The following is a 21,641-nucleotide window of genomic DNA, read 5'->3' on the forward strand; positions in this document are numbered from 1 at the left end:
TTTGCTCACCTCTGCTCTCCTGGTTCCAGAAACCAGAAAGGCTTTCCTTGCGGTAGGTCTCATTCTACCAGAAGCAGAACTTCTGAAATCTTGTGAAAAAGCCTGTTCTTGAAAAAATGCCCTTCAAATTTAGTAGACTAGATTTCAAGTTCATACATGTACTGGAACTTCTGGGTTTAGGAACAAACCCAAAGTCTGACCTTTTGAAATTCCCCCATATTAATTATGATTATAATTTGAATACATATTTGCACTGAAAACAAGTAAATGACTGTAACCAACTGGCTTTTTCTGGCTTTATTGTGCCCATTGGCTTTGGTTGGATTCTTAATGTATGACAATATTCTGTTATCATTGATGTTATTTTCAGCTAATGTCCTTCTTCAAATTGTATTTATTTATTTCTTTGTCTTGTAGTGAGTCAATAAGGTATATTCAGAGTTTCACTACATAAGATGACTTTTTTTTTTTTTTTTTTTTTTTGTGACTTGACATCAATGCAGTAAAGTGCCCTTGTTAGAGTAAAGAAGGGAGTATCGGTAGAAGATGAAGAGATGACTATTTGGGGAGATTTAATGATAGTCATAGAAGTAGCATAGATTTTATGGTTAACTATTCCCTCCCCTTATTTATAAAAGTATAAATTACTAAAATAAAAATTACAATGTTTTCAATTTATGGATTTCCTTTATAAAATATAAACTTTAAATTGGCCCTTTCTAAAACTTTCTGGGTTCCCTCCCTCTCAGCTTAGGACAGTTTTTCACGATTAAGAAACAGGGAAGAACTTACAAACTAAAGAAAATTAGCATGGGACATGATTATTGAATCTAATGCACTAGACCTTACTGGGATATGTCTTACTTTGTCTCTTCAAAATCTATAAAGTTGAATTAATAAAGTGCATATATAGGTTAGCATAGTTTGGCTTGTGGGTTAGAGAATTTGTTAGTAGATAAAAGCATTGTTAGATAAGTCGTCTGTTTTTCAAAGAACAGATTTGTAGTATTTACAGCTATTAACCAGTGTCCTAAGAATATGTATTCTCTAGCTTTCTAATTAAATATTTTTCTAAAATCTTATTTTATAGCTACATAATGGTCTAATTTAGTATTTGTGTTACCACATTTTCTATTAAATGGTCATGATGAAACTGTATTCCCTTACAAAATGAATTTGTGTAACTTTTATAATATTGGGCCCTTTAGAAAATTAACACAAATGAATTCTTAATTTTTTCCTCAGATGATTCACAACGTAAACAGTATGAAGAATGGCTTCAGGAGACCCAACAGCTTCTTCAGATGCAGCAGAAATATCTTGAAGAACAAATCGGTGCACACAGAAAATCTAAGAAGGCCCTGTCAGCTAAGCAACGCACTGCCAAGAAAGCTGGGCGTGAGTTTCCAGAAGAGGATGCTGAACAACTCAAGCATGTTACTGAACAGCAAAGCATGGTTCAAAAACAGCTAGAACAGGTAATAAATAGGTTGGCAAAATAGAAACTATCAACAACTGTTAATAAGTAGAATGTTTCCTAAGGCCAGGCTCATGGAGAGATCCTTGGTTTAGGTGGTAGCAAGAATCAGGCCCAGAAAGTATTTTTTTCACTTGGAGTTGACCTTATTATTTCTTAATATTTCAGTCTTAAAGTACATTGGCATATCTTATGTAAAGGACTCATTCCTGAAAAATGAAACCATTTTGCTGTTATCCTCCATTGTAAACCAGGTATTTCTCAAAATATTCAAATTGGGTAATACTGAAAAAGAAGTTAACATTTTAAAATTTTATTTAAAATTAAACAATAATAGGTTCAAAATGGGTTCAGAGACCACTCCTAGGTATATTTACCCAAGTGTTTTGAAAATCTAGGTTCACACAAAAACCTGTACATGACTTTTTATAGCAGCTCTACTCACAGTCACCAAAAACTGTAATGTGAATGGTTCAAAAAAGCCTGGTATAGCCATACAGTGGACTGCTACATAGCAATAAAAAAGAATGACCTCTTGATACATGCAACAACTTGGATCTCAGGAGCGTTACACCGAGTAAAAGAAGCCAATCCCGAAAGGTTATATACTGATTCCATTTATGTAACATTCTTAAAATGACAAAATTATAAAGGTGAACAATAGATGAGTGTTGGCTAAGGGTTAGGGAGGAGTGTTTGACTACAAAGACGGGGCATGAGGAAGTTTTCTGGGGTGACAGCTCTTCTGTCTTGGTTGTGATGATGACTGTACTAATCTCTACATGTGTTCAAGTTCATAGAATTGCATAACTAAAAAGAAAACTTTGCCTTTAATTGTCAATTCTAATTTTTAAAATAAAATTAAAAAGAAACCCAAATGTTAATGCTAGAAAGTGAGTGGGGTTTAGGGTAGATTGGGTCAATAAAAATGTGAGTGCCCTGTGTAGTGAGCGCTTTGGCAAGGCACCTTCACTTACATTGTCTTATTAACCGTGTGTACAACTTCTGAAGAAGTTTTTGCCATTTTACAAATAAACTGGTGATTCATTGTAGAGGTTGTGTGACATGTTTGCTCATAGCTAACTATTGGATTAGCACTTTGGACTCAGATGTCTTCAAATCACAGCTACCACAAAAATGTCCCAACAACAAGGTGATTATAATTCCTATTGTTTAACACTAGGACTATTCCAGAGTGAGTGTTTTCTTTTCTCTTTAAACTCACTCTCTGGTTTCATGTTTATTTCTTATACAGTATGTTTTAGCACATTTATTGTCTTCTGTTGTAATTGTACAACATCTTTTGATGAGGGCCTAGGTTTTGCATATCCATGGCTAAAATCTTATTTAAAAGCTAATACTTGAAAAATGGAATATGTTATGTTACTACAGTAGCCAAAGATCCAGTGTAGTCTCATTAAGATAAGCAGTTGACGATAATGTTTTTAAAAGTATTATAAAATATTCTGGGGAAGGCATGGATGACCAGATGCTGTTCCAATACTGTTCTAGGTGCTATATGTACACTCTCACTGCTTCAGCAGGCCAGCAGTAATTAGTTCTAACCAGTAAACTGGGCAGGAAATACAAACAAAAAAATAGGAGTTACACAACTACTGGAAAAGACACCAAACACCATTATTTGTAGAAAATATATTAGTCTACCTGGGAAACCCAAGAAAATAAGTTGAAAAACAATTCCAACTATTGGATTCAGGACACTAGCATATTTTTCTAAAAATGGAATGATTTTGAAATACACACACAATGTTTTACATCCCTTCTTTCCCCAGCTTGCTAAACAAGGTGGTGAGGCCCTCAATATGAATTGTGCCTTGGTTGCTACCTGGTCCGTAGCATCTGGCACATTGGGATACAGAGATTTTTGGAGTAAATTAACTGACATTAGTCGTTATAGTATTAGCCTCTTTAGAAACTATTCAAAATACCTTGGAGCTTGTATAGATTTCAGAAATTATAATTTGAGTATGTTATCCATTAAATTCAGAGTTTTACAAACTAGTCTTTTAATCCTGGGGATGTGGTGTGTTATACATGCTAGTGATTCATCTCATCTTAAAATGTACATTTTGGATATTTAAGAAATGAAACATGAACATGTATATGGTTAAAGTTTGAGTTAAATCTCAGTTACTCTAACCTTGTGTATTAATGTAACTTCTAAGTCATCACCATTAGCCAATTCTTGTAAGTAACCTATTTATTGTTTAACTTAATTTTTGATGTTTAATGTAAATGATACATGACTTTCACAGTAAGATTTCAAATCTTACTGTAGAAAAATGTTTTTGGGATTTGTTTTTGATATTTTATATGTGGAGTGCTTTTACAGATAACTTTAGAAAAATCCTGTTAAAAAGATTGGCAGTCTTTTCAATCCAATTTTTGGGTGATTTTTTTTTTTTGCCATGCCTAAGCAAAATATTTTTGCCCCTATAAGGTCTAACTACCTTCTGTATAATCCCCACCAAAATCATAAGCCGGTATTCTAGTTTGATACCTGTGTTGTATATAAACGAGTAATGAACCATTTTTTTATTCCAGATTCGTAAACAGCAGAAAGAGCATGCGGAGCTGATGGAAGATTATCGAATCAAGCAGCAGCAGCAGCAGCAGTGTGCCATGGCCCCGCCTGCTGTGATGCCTGGTGTCCAGCCCCAGGCACCCCTAGTTCCGGGTGCCACTCCACCCACCATGAGCCAGCCCAGCTTTTCCGTGGTGCCACCGCAGCTTCAGCACCAGCAGCACACAGCAGTCCTTCCTAGCCACGGCAGCCCCGCTAGAATGCCCAGTTTACCCGCATGGCAACCCAGCGGTGCTCCTGCTCATCTCCCCCTCAACCCTCCTAGGATGCAGCCTCCAATTGCCCAGTTACCAATAAAAACTTGCACACCAGCCCCAGGGGCAGTGTCAAATGCAAATCCACAGAGTGGACCACCTCCACGGGTAGAGTTTGATGACAACAACCCTTTTAGTGAAAGTTTTCAAGAACGGGAACGTAAAGAACGTTTACGAGAACAGCAGGAAAGACAGCGAATCCAGCTCATGGAAGAAGTAGATAGACAAAGAGCTTTGCAGCAGAGGATGGAAATGGAGCAGCATGGCATGGTGGGCTCAGAGATAAGTAGTAGGGCGCCTGTGTCCCAGTTTCCATTCTATAACTCTGAACTACCTTGTGATTTTATGCAACCCCCAAGACCCCTTCAGCAGTCTCCACAACACCAGCAGCAAATGGGGCAGGTTTTGCAGCAGCAGAGTATACAGCCGGGATCTATTAATTCACCCTCCACCCAAACTTTCATGCAGACCAATGAGCGAAGGCAGGTAGGACCTCCCTCATTTGTTCCTGATTCATCATCAGTTCCTGTTGGAAGCCCAAATTTCCATCCTGTTAAGCAGGGACATGGGAGTCTTCCTGGGACCAGCTTCCAGCAGTCCCTAGTGAGGCCACCTTTTACACCTGCTCTGCCAGCAGCACCTGCTGCAGCTAATAGCAGCCTCCCATGCGGTCCAGACCCTGCTGTAACCCATGGGCAGAGTTATCCGGGATCAACCCAGTCTCTCATTCAGTTGTATTCTGATATAATTCCAGAAGAAAAAGGGAAAAAGAAAAGAACAAGAAAAAAGAAGAAAGATGATGATGCAGAGTCCACCAAGGCACCATCAACTCCCCATTCAGATATAACTGCTCCACCGACTCCAAGCATTGCAGAAACCACCTCCACTCCTGCAGCGAGCACACCCAGCGAGCTTACTCAACAGGCAGAACAGGAATCGGCAGAGCCAGCTGGCCAGTCCACTCCCAGTGTGGCAGCAGGCCAGCTGTGTGCAGGATTAGAGAGCAAACTGCCCAGCAGTGATTCCTCACAAGGAACTCCAAATCAACAGACTTATGCAAATTCAGAGGTGGACAAGCTCTCCGTGGAAACCCCTGCCAAAATTGAAGAGATAAAACTGGAAAAGGCTGAGACGGAGTCATGCCCAGGCCAAGAGGAGCCCAAATTGGAGGAACAAACTGGTAGTAAGGTAGAAGAAAATGCCGTAGCCTGTCCTGTCTCCTCAGCGCAGAGTCCTCCCCATTCTGTCGGGACCCCTGCTGCCAAAGGAGATTCAGGGAATGAACTTCTGAAACACTTGTTAAAAAATAAAAAATCATCTTCCCTTTTAAATCAAAAACCTGAAGGCAATTTTTGTGCAGAGGATGCCTGTACAAAGGATAATAAACTAGTTGAGAAGCAAAACCCAGCTGAAGGATTGGTAAGTGTGAATCATGGAAACAACAACTTACTTTTTTTTCTTTTGTTTTAAACTACACTTATAGCAGATTAGCACCAACAACTATCTTAATTTCAACACTATTTTGCAACCTTTTTACTGTAAGGGTCCATTTCTTAGTTTGTTGTTTCTGCCTCCTTGAAACGTGTGTTTTTACTTATATCCATGAACTATACTGAGTAATAAATTTGTTTATTATTTATTTAAGAAAGCAAAGGCATGTGTTGCATTTCATATACATGATATGGAATAGCTGGCTATTACCACACTGCGTTAATCTAATTAAAGGAAAGGAAGTAAATGTCTATGCACCTTTATTGTAGTAAGTGCATAATTTTCATAGTCCTTTTTAACAGGGCAGCTCAAGCACCCCTGAATAGCATTGGAAGCTCTCAGGGAGCACCCACACTGGGAACCCATTGTGATTCAGTGTATTGATACTTAACCTTATACAAGTGTAGTCTGACATGGAGATGCTACTTTATCTTTGTAGCTATCCATGTGTCAATATTCTATCCATTTTAAGTTATTAACATTGGATTTGTTTTTTCCATTTGTATGAGAAGCTTAATTGTAAAGGTACCTTTACAAGAATCCCTCCCCTTCATTTCAATTAACTTCATTCAGGTATCTCTAAAACTGAGGTTTTGGGGTCATGGGAATTGGTCTGCCTGAGTCATAATTGATGCATTCAGAAAGCTTTCCCTAGAGTGCTTCTTAGGTTGGATTCTATGATTTTCATATTTTAATTGAATAGGGGTGGAGTGGTGTATTTAGTTGTCCGAATTTGCAATTTTACAATTGTTAATGAAGCTCATCTTTTAGCAAGTGTTGACTTTTTGTTTTTTCTTATTTGTCTTGGACCATTTAGTAGAGATCGAGTGTCGACTTGATAGATAGATACATATAATTTTTGAAAATATTAGTGGTTATGCTTTTTTAGCAAACCTACCTGACTGTCCACCCCAATCTTCAGCCACTTCCCATGGCGTCTTAGGCCCCTTGGAGTACTGCAGTTCCCTGTCTCTGTTTTCACTCTTCCATTTAAGGCCACATGCAGCCGTTTCTGCCTGCTCTGCTCTCTCTCCTTCTGTATATCTGGCCAGTATCTTTGTATCTTTTGAAATTCAGTTCTGGAATCATCTTTTCTCAGCTCATCCAATCTCAGATATGTATTGATGCCTGTGTGCTCATGTAGCAGTTTCTACATGCTCCTTGAAGGGCATGGACTGCATCTTGTGCATCATTAGTCTCTTCTAAGCCAATTAAGAAATTCTTAGGCCTTTGCTGCTCAAAGTGCAGCATCCACATCACCTGGGAGCTTTTTAAGACCTGCAGAGACTCATGACTCCAGGTGATTCATATGCATGTGAAGCTGGAGAAGCACTCTTTAGGTCTGTGGTTTTTAAAACATTAATGTATGAAAATCACTGGAGAGTGTGTTAAAACACAAATTGCTGTGCCCTTGCGCCAGAGTTTCTGATTTTATAGGCCTGGGTGGGACCAGATAATTTGCATTTCTGGCCAGTCCTAGGGGATGCTGCTGGAGACCACCCTTTGAGAACCACTGATCTAGCCCAAGGACGAGCAGTCTGATCCTGCTTCCACCTCGCTGCTTCTTTGAATGAGCTAAGGATGATTTGTACATTTTTAAGTGGGTGAGAAAAATGTTAGGAAGAATAATGTTTTGTGACACATGAAATTTATACAAAATTCAAGTTTGCCCACGAATTTTAGAAGTTTCATTGGAACACAGGCAAGACCATTTGTTTATGAATTGTCTGTGGCTGCTTTTGTATTACAGGGGCGGAGCTGAATAACCATGACAGGGCTGTATGGCCTACAAAGCCTAAAATATTCACCATCTGGCCCTTTCACCACCCATGCTCTAAGCCGTTTAGAATATAATAGAAACCATAATTTTCAAAACCCTCAAAGAGCCAATGCAGAATTCATTACAGTAACTTTAGCAGCTGTAATTGTCTACAGCAAAGAATCAATATTAAGTTTAGAAATAACAGAGCCTGAAAATACTTCTGTATTTTAAGGTACAGATAGCATTATCCTTAAAAGCCTTTTCAGGGCTTGGCTTATTCTCACTTTGTAAGGACAAAAAGAAAGAAAAGGTTTATGTGTTACCATCTCGATTCTCTGCCATTGACTTTAAGTATATAGCCATTTTTTTTCAGTCAAATGTATGATTGTGAGCTAATTTGAAGGACCAGTGTTGTTTCCTTTCCTTGCTTTCTGGAGCTTGCTCTTCTTCCACCTAAGATGTGTAGGCTGTAAAGCTTTTCTGGAGCCTGTGAGTTGTTTCAGCAAACCTTGTATTTCACCAGTTCCTAAGGGAACTCAAAGTAACTCACCAAGACCACTATGCAGAGGCTACTACAGTCACCAAAGAGCATTCCCTCCTCTGCTGTGGCCAGCGAGCCGGAGTAAGGGGCTCCCCTGCCCCCGTGTGGTCAGCGTGAGGGCTGACGCTTCGCCAGGAAGGGGTCTGCCACATGTAGGAGTTCTGCTCTTCCCTCAAGCTTGACAGCTTACTGATTTCTATATTTGAAAGTAATGTTTGAAGAAAAGGATGATCTTTTCAGAAAACAGAGCACTTGACACCACTGTCTATTTTCCCTCCTTGACTTTTAGTGCCCATGTTAGGAAGATGAGTCATGGGATGGAGCTGGAGTAGCATGAACTGAAAACCAAACATGTGAATAGTTCACTTATTTCTTAACCTTTCCAATTACATTAGCAAACTTTGGGGGCTCAAATGCAAGGTGGTTTTGGATGTGGCAACAACCAGTTGCCAAAAACAGATGGAGGAAGTGAAACCAAGAAACAACGAAGCAAACGGACTCAGAGGACTGGTGAGAAAGCAGCACCTCGCTCAAAGAAAAGGAAAAAGGACGAAGAGGAGAAACAAGCTATGTACTCTAACACTGACACGTTTACCCACTTGAAACAGGTGAGTCATTTAAAAATTCAAGGACATGAGAGATCAAATGCTTTTTCAACACTTTTCAACTGAAACTTGCTCTTTATTGTGATAATTTCTTCCTTAAAGTAGAGAGTTTCAGGGATAAAGGACATCTGAAGAGAAACCTACTAGACTTCTTATTTCCAAGAACATTTGTGCCATGTCCTATTGGCACCTGAAATTTACAGTAATACAGATGGGTTGATAGGTGATGGTCAAGATTTACTTACGTTCAAAAGGAGTAGCCTCAGCACCAAGAAAAAATATCTGTCCCTATTACTTATGATTCTGGATCCAAAGAAATGCAGCTGCTGGACCCTCCCATTGTAGATGCTAACACCTTTGTAGTCATTAGAGAAGGTAGGAGACAGCTACTCGTAATGTCACTGGTGGTACCTAGCCTCAATTTAAGCCCCGGTTTTTCCTGAGTGAAGATAAGAAATGTGTTTTTCTTGTTAGATGCTTGGCAGCATCCCTTTAGGAGAGATAGGAACAAAGCTTATTTTTAAGTGTGTCTCAATGATTCTGTAGTCTTTCTCACTTAGTCCAGCATTTTGATACGTGAAATTTTTAAGTGTCATTTTTTTCAAGCCTTATTTGACTAAGTTGCTTCAGGCTTAGAAAGTTGAGAAACACTCAGTTTTGTTTATCATGTACATTACTCTTAAATGTGTTTTTTAATAGCAGCTCTCTCTGCTCCCTCTAATGGAACCAATCATTGGAGTGAACTTTGCACACTTTCTTCCTTATGGCAGTGGCCAATTTAATAGTGGAAATCGACTTCTAGGAACTTTTGGCAGTGCTACCCTTGAAGGGGTTTCAGACTACTATTCTCAGTTGATCTACAAGGTAGGTTTCTTTGCTAAGGTGTTACCTTGCTTCCTCTGTGGATAACATACCAGAATTGGTAGAACTTATCTTGTTTCTATACCTAGTTTACATCTGATATTCCAAGTTTCATTAAAACATAAGTTCAGCTACAAGGTTGATTTTACCTGGTGAAGTGCTTCTAACATGAACATTAGAAATTTTTATATAGGTAAGAATACAAATTGTGAGAAATACCCATTATGTATTTCCATGGTAGAGAATATACTTACTTCCTTAAAACCTTTTATTAACTCTTAAAATGAATCCAAATTCATAGTAAATAGTGGGAATAAAAAAGCATGGTTAGGATTTTACTTTGAAAAATGAAATTAAAACAATTTCAAATGTATTTTATCTAATAATTTAGGTACTTAATTGTAATTATGCATAGAATGTTAATATCAAACCAAATCAGGTTTATCTTTTGGTATTTTTTTTAGCTAAGTTTTATGATAGCATCATAAGATATCTTTAATTCACATCTGACTTTTACATAAAAAGATCATTTTTGCAAAAATATTTTAGAATGTCATCAGTTTTCCAGAAGCTTCTCTTCTGACATTAATATTAAAATAATTCTTTTTTGATGTTTCATTGATTGTCCTTGTTAGCTTTCCTTTCAGTTAGAAACTGTCTTAACTCTTTTATGTGCCTGGTGCACGCTGTTCTCCAACAGCACTTCATCATCTTCCTGAAACCCTGTATCTTTGCAAGATTTGTAATTTCACCTTGCACTGGATTTGCATGGTATTATTGGTAGATTCCAGCAATCCTTGAGAAACTAATAAATAAATGAGAAATTGGTGGCAAATGTTAAACTGAGAGAGAGATTTAAAGAGGAACTACATTTGTTAATGATTTAGTCATTTTACTGTTATAGCTGCTACTTTTGCTTCTGTTAGAGGTCTTAGACAATCCAAATTCTAATATCTGGAATGTGAGTTACAATTATAGGTTTAGGACCACAGATTCTTAAGTTTTTTGTAGAACTAGGGCATATATTGAGAATTTAATACAGGAATTTTTGATAATGTTTTACAAATTTATTGATTGAATTTTAAATTTGTCCTTTGACTATAACTATGAAACTTGAAGAGTTGCATAAAATAGAATCAGGCATAATGAAAATTTACTGCTTAATTTCAAAGCTAACTAGCCAAGCTGGGTGTAAAGTTAGCACATTGATATGGCCATCAAATCACGAGTATTCGACTAAAAAGCCTCCTGGCCTTGTATGTATTTTCTTCCTTCTTGGTGTGCATTTGGTAATGAAGATGCATCTTGATTACATTTCTGTAGCCTTGCTTCCATGTGCCAAAAATTCACAGAACTAAGTTTTAGCAAGGTCATTGCATATTTGCTCAGTAGCATATAATTTAAAATTTTTTGGTCTCCTGCAGCAGAATAATTTAAGTAATCCTCCAACACCCCCTGCCTCTCTTCCTCCTACACCACCTCCTATGGCTTGTCAGAAGATGGCAAATGGTTTTGCGACAACTGAAGAACTTGCTGGAAAAGCTGGAGTGTTAGTGAACCATGAAGGTATGATTATAGCCTGTAAATTTTATACTTTTGAGGAGTGTGCCTTTGCCAGCTATATATTGTGAAATGGCAGTAGACTTGTAAAGTTCTACCCATTTATCAGTTTTGGCTAAATGTATTTATGGTTTTGTGTTTTTGCTTTTCCAGTTACTAAAACTCTAGGACCTAAACCATTTCACCTCCCGTTCAGACCACAGGACGACTTGTTAGCCAGAGCTATTGCTCAAGGCCCAAAGACAGTTGATGTTCCAGCTTCACTCCCAACACCACCTCATAACAATCAGGAAGAACTGAGGTAGAAGTTATTATTTCTTTTGTTTTTTTATGTATGTATGCATTTAACACAATGTCTGTAGGAATAGCATGTAAAAAATTTGAGGAGTAAAATTTGGTGAATAATCTTCATATTTTGAAGTTTGTAAGACATTTTTACTATTAAACATAATTTGCATTATTTAAATCTTATAGGGACTTAAACATGATAATAATTGAATAGTTATTAAGGCAATGGAAAATCTCTACTCAAAGTATTTCAAAGATTATTGTCCTTTATAAGCTACTAATGTGATTTATTGGGTTTATTGATGTTTGTAGATGTCTAACATGAAGGACCAGCAGTCGCAGATACCAGAGAATGCTATCATAGAAGAGAGTTTAAGGACTATTCTGTCTGGAGTCTTTTAAACTCTTTTTGTCAATTCTTTATCCCCAAGATTCTAAGTGGGAGAGTCAAGTTCGCTTAGTAGATAACCACTACCCAACTCGTTAAATCCAGGGGGTTCTTACATACTTCATCCAATTATTATCTCTTCCTTGGAAAATCCCCAACTACCCTGTATTTGATGAGACATTTACTTAGTCTGAGTCTCTTGTTTTGTCAATGAAAAAACTATGGACCAAAGAGGAGAAAGATTTGTTCAGATTTAGAATCCGGGTCTCCTGTCTCCTGTACCTCACTACTGGAAATCCTCAAACTTGTTAGTCGGGCACAGCACTCCCTTTCAGCAGCTGTGAGAGGCAGCTTCCTAGGTGTTCCTGTTTCCTGGCCTGGGGCAGGTGTCTGCTCTACCTACCCTGGGTTTCTCGGGGCTCTGTCTGAAGCCTTTCTTGGGTCTCCTCCAGCATGACGCCTGAGAGGCAGCAGATTCACGGGGCTGTCCTGGCTGACTTAGCCTGAGACCTCACAGTTATCCTGCTAAACTTGCTCTTGGGCTCAACAGGAGGGACTAGGCCTTTCTTTTTCTCTCCCCTCCCCCTCCCCCTGTGCCTCTGCCTCTTTTTTTTTTTCTTCATCAGTTAAGAAAAATAAGGGCCCATGAAGCTGTAAAGACCAAGTTGCTACTGTAAACAGCAGCAACAGGATAGCTGTTTTCACAGCCAGCTGTATGCAGGTGTGACTGACTGTTGGATATGTGCTCAGACTGTTCTTTTCCTTTTCAAGCCACCAGAGTATTCTCATAGTCTCAGTGATCTTGAATTTTACAAAGGTGTTAGTATTCATCCTTTCTGTTATGTTATAATCTAAACGTCTTCCTCTTGATGTGTCTTTAAATTTTTATGCTGAAGCTTTTGTTAGAAGGAAACATACCATTTAAATTATTTTATAGCTAAACATATTTCTTATAATTTTTTTCCAAGAGATTCCCTGTTGAGCTGATTCATTTGCTACTTCTCTGGTTGCTGTTGCCCAGGTTTCCTTGCTGTTGTACTTACAGATTCATTTGGGTTGGTGCAAGAAGCCTGCGGTGGTGGATTTGCACGCTTTGATGTGTGTGCATATTCGTCTTTCAGGATACAGGATCACTGTGGTGATCGAGATACTCCTGACAGCTTTGTCCCCTCGTCCTCTCCTGAGAGTGTGGTTGGGGTGGAAGTGAGCCGGTACCCGGACCTGTCATTGGTCAAAGAGGAGCCCCCGGAGCCAGTGCCGTCCCCCATCATCCCAATTCTCCCCAGCACTGCAGGGAAAAGTAAGGAAATACTTGGCCTTCTTGTTTTCTTTACTGTGTGCCAATTTACTAATGTAAATCTTTTGATTTTAAAAAGCCATTAACACTCCTTTCTTCTTCTTTTTTTCCTACTTATTAAGGTTCAGAATCAAAAAGGAATGACATCAAAAGTGAGCCAGGCACTTTATATTTTGCATCACCTTTCGGTTCATCCCCAAATGGTCCCAGATCAGGTCTCATATCTGTAGCAATTACCCTGCATCCTGCAGCTGCTGAGGTAAACGATGAAGTGACTTTCTAATGTTAAAGAATATGTCTCCGTGTTTAAAGTTGTGCCACGTGTCTCACAGTGAAACGCATACAAGGGGACGATTAAGGATGAAAGATCAGCGTTAAGAGTAGGACTGATAGTTTCAGACCTACACACATTTCAGACATAGAAATGGCTAATAAACTTAGGAAAAAATGCTCGACATCACTAATTATCAGAGAAATGCAAATTAAAACCACAATGAGATACCATCTTACTCCAGTCAAAATGGCCATTGTTAAAAAGTCAAGAAACAATAGATGTTGGCTGCCATTGAGTATTATAATTAAACATTAAATTATAAAAGGGAAGCTTGAGTTCACTTTTTCTTAAAGGATGTATATTTTAGAGAACTCTTTAGAGAGAAACCTTTTCATAATTGTAGAAAATGAAGCAACGAGAAAGAACTTTATCAACAGTAAGTTTTGCAAATGCGACGGAAATGTTCTTCAGGCGGCAGCTGCTTTTGTCCAGCAGTAGTCATTTGCTGAGGAATTTTTACTCTTTTTTAACTCTGAATTCCATGAAGACATTTCATTAGAGATCAAACCTAATAGTCCACTGACATGACGTTTTGGTTACCAACAAAGCGTAGCAGTAGCGTGCCGTTTATGTGTTCCTGTGGATTGTGCCGGACCCTTGGCCAGAGCTGGAGAGAAGCCCCTGGAAGTGAGCTCTCTGACCAGCTCTGCAGTGGACAAGGTTTAGGTCATTGCTTGTGGTTGTGTCCTTTATACCTGTCAGATGTTAAGGTAACTAAAATAGTTTATTGTGTTCCCAAATATTTAATGTTAATTGGAATCCTTCTATAAAGATTTCTGTTTTTGAAAGCTTTATTCGGATATTGGTCCATTAAAATGCTTTTTTCCTGAGACTTTGAGTCTGAATAAAAGTCATTGGATTTTTCTTGAAATGTATGTATTATGAAGATAGTATTTATCCTAAGTATGTATTTCTTCAACGGTTTACTGTTGCTTTCTGGGTGAGTGACACAGTGTTCACATTTGGTTTTAGAACATCAGCAGTGTTGTGGCTGCGTTTTCCGACCTCCTTCACGTTAGAATTCCTAACAGCTATGAGGTTAGTAATGCTCCAGATGTTCCATCTGTGGGTTTGGTCAGTAGCCACAGAGTAAACCCAGGTTTGGAGTATCGACAGCATTTACTTCTTCGTGGGCCGCCTCCAGGATCTGCAAACCCTCCCAAATTAGCGAGCCCGTACCGGCTAAAGCAGCCTAATGTGCCATTTCCTCCAACAAGCAATGGTGAGCTAGCAAGCTTTTTGTTAACGTCAAATTCATACTTGAATCAAAAGTTAAGCTTTAGTCTTTTTAAAATTTCAATTTAATTTTTTGTAACAGGTAATATGTTGGTGTGTGATCCTTGGTCAGTTAACCATCTGTGGGTGTTCTGTTTCTATGGTGTGATTTGACGTTTAGTGCTTTGCTATGTGTATTAGATCATGCTGTTGACCCGGAAGTGCTCGTGTGCCAGCTTTCTGCACAGACCCCCAAGCCCCGTCCCCTGTGCTCGCACCCTGTGGCGAGAGCGCTCTGCCCTGCAGGCTCACTTCCCTCTGCTTCTACTTCCGCACTGTCACCCAGGGCCCTCCTTCCTCTGCCCACAGAGGTACCTGTGCCACCACCTCTGCGAAGCAGAGCAGCGTCCTCACCCCGGCCGTCCTGCGGTGTCCCTGCCCTCTCCAGCCTCCCCACAGGGCTCTCGGGCTGGCCCGGCTTCCTGCTGTCTTCTTGCTTGCCGGTCTCCTTGCAGTCCTGTTTCTGTCCTTACCCTTCTGCTAGAATTTAGTGGCTTCTCAGTTCTCATCTTTGAATTCCTTTTGAAAGTCAGTCTGTGTTGGATTTTTGACCTCTTAGCTTCTAGTTGCTTCTGTCACTTGCTTTTTTCCTGTTCCTTCCTCTCTTCACACCCTACCTAAATGGCACTGTCTGAGTATGCCTCATGCTTTCTCATCCCCAGTTATGCGTATTTAAGACTCTTGTACACATACCTCTTTATCTTTCATAAAATGTTTTTGTATCATCTCAGCTCTTAAACAAAAGTAATCCCTCTATCCTTTTGACTCCTTTGCATTTAGACTGAATATTAATATATCTTGGCGACTTGGTTTTGTTAGATTCTTCTTTTATACGAGCATTGTTTTCCCAGTTGTTTTGAGAATAGGCACGTTTCTTTATTTCTACCCCAGTGTCACGTAATAGCTGCCCTGTAACCATCACTTAGAAGATAAGATTTTTATTATAGAATAAGTTAATGGACTATGTTATAATAAGTTGATGTAGCATAATTTTACACCATGTACCACCTTGTGTCATAGGTCAGTTTTAATTACTAACTAAAGTTGATTGCCTTTAGGTCTCTCTGGATATAAGGATTCTAGTCATGGTATTACAGAAAGCGCAGCACTCGGGCCACAGTGGTGTTGTCACTGTAAAGTAGTTATTCTTGGAAGCGGTGTGCGGAAGTCATTCAGAGATCTGACCTTTGTAAACAAGGTACTTTACTATTCTATGACCTCACCTCCTACCCCCAGTAAAAATGTCCTTGGCAGTGAAGACTTCATTTGTGGTGGCACGATAGGGCACATTCCTGCCAGTAGATCAGCATGTATTAGATGTGTTTGGGCTTAACACCAAGTAGCTCTGGCAAGCTGTTAATCTGAATATTATGAGGACCACATATTTTAAAATAGAGTGAAATATGGACAGTCTATTTGGTTTTGTACATTTATTTTCTCTATGGCTGAATTATTATATGCTAAATACTGGGACATAGTTACCTTTTCATTGTACTTTTAAGATAAAGAACCACTCTCACTTTTGAACAAACATAAGAATCAGTGTACAGATTCTGTTTTTATTACATTTTGAGATCCCCACACATTTCTTTTCGCTTTTCAGGATTTCCGAGAAAATTCCAGGAGAATGGAAAAGGACATTGTCTTTTGTAGTAATAACTGCTTTATTCTTTATTCATCAACTGCACAAGCAAAAAACTCGGAAAGCAAGGTAAAATTAGGATAATCTCAACTAATCAATAATGCATGAGTGATTTCTGTGTTTTGGGCATATGTTAATGAATAAAATGGATACGTCCCCTACCTTCATGGAGCTCTTTGTGTCGGAAGATCCTTAGCGGATGCTAATCACGTGGAAAAAGTGAGCTTCCGATAGTCTTGATCCGTGTCACTCTTGACAGAAGTAGGCGGACTTAAATCACATGTTAAATGTTCAGAATTAAATAGAACATTAGTACTAAAATCTTTAATTTTACTAATTCAGTTATAAATATATTAATTAGCATTTAAAAATTGCTTTTATTGATCTTATCCCAATTTTGAGAGAAAAACCCACCAGAGACAGACCATTATGGAAAAGGTCTGGTTTACTTAATTTGTATAGTTCAAGTGTATCTAAATGTGTAGTTGATATCAATGATATATTTTTAATCACATGTTTTGCAGGGAGATTTTTTCCTCTACAGTAATCAGTAATGCTGGCAGTCATTCCTCCAGGTGGCTGCTCCAGTGTGTCTTTCACAGAAGGATGTTCTGGAGAGTCTTTTAACAGGCAGTCGTCTCCAGTATACCTGCAATATCCAAGCTATATGACAGATAAAATTTAGACTTTAAATAAAGATATATCAGCCTAAATAAAAGAAAGAATTGGTTTTTCACCAGATAGTTTGTCAGTGTGTAATTGTTTCAGCAGCTAGATCACAGCTGCGGAGCCTCAGCAAAAAGCCAGTGTGGTTTGTTTGTGGACGGGGGCTCCTTCCCCTTCTCTGACGTTTACGCCAGTTGGTTGAGCCTGAGTTGAACAGACAAGCATCTCAGAGAGTGGAGATGGACTCGCAGGAGATGGCGTTGCCACATTCGTATTTGGTTGAACAAAAACCACTATTCCAGTGAACAAATTAAATTAGCTAGTTCTTAGGACAGCATTGATTGCCACGCCCTCCCGCGAAGTTTAATAGATTTAGAAAGGAGCTATCGGAGAAGGTTTAAGAGCAGCGTCTTCTCCAGGGTTATGGCTTTGGAGAGAAGGCGTGGCAAGGATGCACAGGCGCTGTGGCTCCTGCAGCCACCTGCCACTGAGGCCAGGTGCTCACCATCGCTGCCCAGCACGAACGCGCACCACTCACCCCACCCGCCTCTTCCCTCCAGCCCCGCACCCTCTCACACCACGTTGCTCGGCTGCTTGTTTCAGCAAGAACTGTTTGTAGAGCTTGTGAATTATTTTTCTTTTCTGTGGTTTTCTTGTTACTGCCCAGGAGTCCACTCCCTCGTTGCCACAGTCCCCTATGAGAGAGACGCCTTGCAGAGCGTTTCATCAGTACAGTAACAACATCTCCACTTTGGATGTGCACTGTCTCCCACAGCTCCAGGACAAGGCTTCTCCCCCCGCGTCACCGCCCATCGCCTTCCCTCCTGCTTTCGAAGCCGCCAAAGTGGAGGCCAAGCCAGATGAGCTCAAGGTAACGGTCAAGTTAAAGCCTCGGCTAAGAACTGTCCATGGTGGGTTTGAAGATTGTAGGCCATTAAATAAAAAGTGGAGAGGAATGAAATGGAAGAAATGGAGCATTCATATTGTAATCCCCAAGGGGACATTTAAACCACCTTGTGAGGATGAAATAGATGAATTTCTCAAGAAATTGGGCACTTCCCTTAAACCTGATCCTGTGCCCAAAGACTATCGGAAATGCTGCTTTTGTCACGAAGAAGGTGATGGATTGACAGATGGACCAGCAAGGCTACTCAACCTTGATTTGGATCTGTGGGTGCACTTGAACTGTGCTCTGTGGTCCACGGAAGTCTATGAGACTCAGGCTGGTGCCTTAATAAATGTGGAGCTAGCACTGAGGAGAGGCCTGCAGATGAAATGTGTCTTCTGTCATAAGACAGGTGCCACCAGTGGATGTCACAGATTTCGATGCACCAACATTTACCACTTTACTTGCGCCATTAAAGCACAATGCATGTTTTTTAAGGACAAAACTATGCTTTGCCCCATGCACAAACCAAAGGGAATTCATGAGCAAGAATTAAGTTACTTTGCAGTCTTTAGGAGGGTCTACGTTCAGCGGGATGAGGTACGACAAATTGCTAGCATCGTGCAGCGAGGAGAACGGGACCACACCTTTCGTGTTGGAAGCCTCATCTTTCATACAATTGGTCAGCTGCTTCCACAACAGATGCAAGCATTCCACTCTCCTAAAGCGCTCTTCCCCGTGGGCTATGAAGCCAGCCGACTGTACTGGAGCACACGCTATGCCAACAGGCGCTGCCGCTACCTGTGCTCCATCGAGGAGAAAGACGGGCGCCCAGTGTTCGTTATCAGGATTGTGGAGCAAGGCCATGAAGACCTGGTCTTAAGTGACACTTCACCTAAAGGTAATCTCTGTTCTTGATGTGCTCTGCAGAGCTAGTAACTCTGTCAGGCTAAAGAATGTCTTATGTCAGTATTGCCACATTTTCTCTCATGTTCATTTCATGTTTATAACAACAGATTGTACTCGTGGATTTTTCATTTACAGGTGTAAATCTTAACCTCTTTGTGTTATCACACCTTGCTCTCTTTGCTGTACAATTTTCTAAATACTTTCGTAGTCAATATATGTTTGAACATAAGAGTTGGTACAATAAATCTGAGAATGATTTGTAGATAAAGGTGGCCTGTCATTTACATTAGAGACCTTCTTCTTCTTAATGGCAGTTTCTAAAAAGCAGGAATCGTATATAAAGCATATCGTCTACGTTCTAATCTCAGGAGCATCAGATGTTACGTAAGTTCAGAGGTGGAAGGTAGACACTCAATTTGGACCTAGGCCTGAAGTCTGGATTGGCCTTTTTATTGATGTAGAAAGCACCAGGGAGTTGGCTTTTTTAAAGTTGAGTGGTTTGGAAAAAAAGGTATGAAAATGCTCTAAAGATAATTCCAAAGAAAATATTAATTTAACATTTTAATTTAAATCTGAGGGGAAAGGAACATATCTACAGATATTGCTAGTTGGACTAATCATTTTAAAATCTACTATGTTATATGGCCAGTTTGAAAGTGAATTAACTACTTGTGTGAATTTCAATTATATTAAACTTTTTAAAAACTTTTATTGCTTAATGTCCTTAATGTAACATTATTTTCCCCAAAATTGCATAAGGTCTTTAAAATAGCTTTCATTTAATAAACAAGTTAGATTGTTACCCAACAGGTTTTATTTGGAAATTAGTTAATCTTTGGTTATTCTTCATTTACTTGTGTTTTTATACTCTGTTCTGTTAACTGTAAAAATCACTTTTTTGTCCATATGTAGGTGTTTGGGATAAAATTTTGGAGCCTGTAGCATGTGTGAGAAAAAAATCCGAAATGCTGCAGCTTTTTCCAGCATATTTAAAAGGAGAAGATCTGTTTGGCTTGACTGTGTCTGCGGTGGCACGGATAGCTGAATCGGTGAGTGTCTCGGCTGGGCTTTGAAGTTGGAACTGCTTTCCTTATTCCGTGTGACCATGGACGCATGCCGTGATGTTCATGGTAATCTTCAGAAAGTGACTTTGCCCTGTTCCTCTTAAAGAACAAGGCATTGGTGATTGACTGGGAGACCTCAGGACGGGTAAATACACCCTCAGTGAGATAGTTAACAAACCCAGGCTCTCCTCAAGGCTGGAGGCAGACCAGGGTGAAGGACAGCAGCCTGTCTCAGGTTGCGGTTGTGCTGGATGGGGTAGGCATACTCCTCTCCTTGGCTGAGTTCTCGCACACCTCAGAATGTGTTACTGTGCCCATTTCCTGACACTTCAGTATTTATGGGCACTCTCCTGCCCTCTTCTTAGGCTTAGTCACCAGAGGGCAGTGGATTGCAGTGGCCCTTTTTTTTTTAATTTTAGTTATTTTTATTTTTATTTTTTTTAAGAGATAAGGTCTTGCCCTGTAACCTAATCATAGTTCACTGCAGCCTGAAGCTCCTGGGCTCAGGTTATCTCCCTGCCTCAGCCTCCCAAGTAGGTAGGACTGCAGGTGCGTGCCATCGCACCCAGCACATTTTTAAAATTTTTGGTAGAGACAGAGTTTTTGCAGTGTTGCCTAGGCTGGTCTCACAGCAGTCCTCCTGCCTTGGCCTCCCAAAGTGCTGGGATTACAGGCCCAGCCCAGCGGCATGCATGATGTCTTCTCTGACATCTCTTTGCTTAAAAGATGCTAGATACGTTTGGCAGTGAGTCTAACTGAAACATAGCTACACAATACCTTTGGAAAATCGTATGATTATAAGATTTTGTTTTCAAGAATAGCATCATTGATGTGTGTTTTGTTTATTTTTTGTTTTTTTGGAGAAGCAGAGGACACCCCCAAAGCCACTGAGATATAAACCTGCTTTCTTTGGAATGGCCAGGAAAGAAATATAGTCATAAAAGATACATATCATTTAAGAATATATTCATATTCACAAGAAAGATACTCTAGAAAAGACCTTTAATACGTAAGTTATTTTGTGAGTAAACCTTAGGTTACCACCTGTGTTTGTGCTCCTGGGACATGGAAAGTGATGACCTCATCTTATCGAATTGCAAGAAGTGAGAGATGATCAGGAAAGTGCACCATATAAATGACTTTTAACTAGTTTTTTTGTTTTGTTTTGTTTTGTTTTGAGACAGAGTCTTGCTCTCTTGCCCTGACTAGAGTACAGTGTTGTCATCATAGCTCACAGCAACTTCAAACTCCTGGCTAGGCTCAAGTGATCCTCCTGCCTCAGCCTCCGGAGAAGCTGGAACTATAGGTGCTGCCAGGTGCGCACCATGATGCCCAGCTAATTTTTCTGTTTTTTGTAGAGACAGGATCTCACTGTGTTGCTCAGGCTGATCTTGAACTCCTGCCTCAATTGATCCTCCTGCCTTGGACTCCCAGAGTGCTAGGTTTACAGCACACCACGCCTGGCCTACACGTTATTTTTATCGTGGGCCATCCTTTGACCAGATCAAGATTATCTGTAGTCTGGATCATATAGGTTAACTTTTTGTCTATTTTGCTTCTTTTCAGCTACCTGGGGTTGAGGCATGTGAAAACTATACCTTCCGATATGGCCGGAATCCTCTCATGGAACTGCCACTTGCCGTTAACCCCACAGGTTGTGCCCGTTCTGAACCTAAAATGAGTGCCCATGTCAAGAGGTTTGTGTTAAGGTATTCTGTTTAACTTCACATGGTACA

At 39.8% G+C, this 21,641-nt stretch overlaps 1 protein-coding gene across 10 annotated transcripts in view; it reads left to right on the forward strand.

Annotated features, from left to right (window-relative positions):
- The window catches only part of KMT2C (lysine methyltransferase 2C), a 252,561-nt gene that overhangs the window by 221,735 nt on the left and 9,185 nt on the right, over positions 1 to 21,641 (forward strand). For 4 of the 10 annotated variants that reach the window (XM_045564886.1, XM_045564891.1, XM_045564887.1 and 1 more), the window contains 14 exons: positions 1,246 to 1,478; positions 4,043 to 5,755; positions 8,526 to 8,738; positions 9,435 to 9,599; positions 11,021 to 11,162; positions 11,310 to 11,457; positions 12,954 to 13,132; positions 13,252 to 13,388; positions 14,436 to 14,685; positions 15,797 to 15,936; positions 16,342 to 16,449; positions 17,714 to 18,833; positions 19,754 to 19,890; positions 21,472 to 21,614. In XM_045564886.1, the coding sequence (XP_045420842.1) occupies positions 1,246 to 1,478; positions 4,043 to 5,755; positions 8,526 to 8,738; positions 9,435 to 9,599; positions 11,021 to 11,162; positions 11,310 to 11,457; positions 12,954 to 13,132; positions 13,252 to 13,388; positions 14,436 to 14,685; positions 15,797 to 15,936; positions 16,342 to 16,449; positions 17,714 to 18,833; positions 19,754 to 19,890; positions 21,472 to 21,614 (4,828 nt within the window). Of the gene's footprint in view, positions 1 to 1,245; positions 1,479 to 4,042; positions 5,756 to 8,525; positions 8,739 to 9,434; positions 9,600 to 11,020; positions 11,163 to 11,309; positions 11,458 to 12,953; positions 13,133 to 13,251; positions 13,389 to 14,435; positions 14,686 to 15,796; positions 15,937 to 16,341; positions 16,450 to 17,713; positions 18,834 to 19,753; positions 19,891 to 21,471; positions 21,615 to 21,641 lie in introns of those variants that run through there. The other 6 variants (XM_045564890.1, XM_045564896.1, XM_045564893.1 and 3 more) reach the window with 5 other exon arrangements.

This window comes from Lemur catta, chromosome 11, assembly GCF_020740605.2.
Source record: "Lemur catta isolate mLemCat1 chromosome 11, mLemCat1.pri, whole genome shotgun sequence".
NCBI classification, from domain to species: Eukaryota; Metazoa; Chordata; class Mammalia; order Primates; family Lemuridae; genus Lemur; species Lemur catta.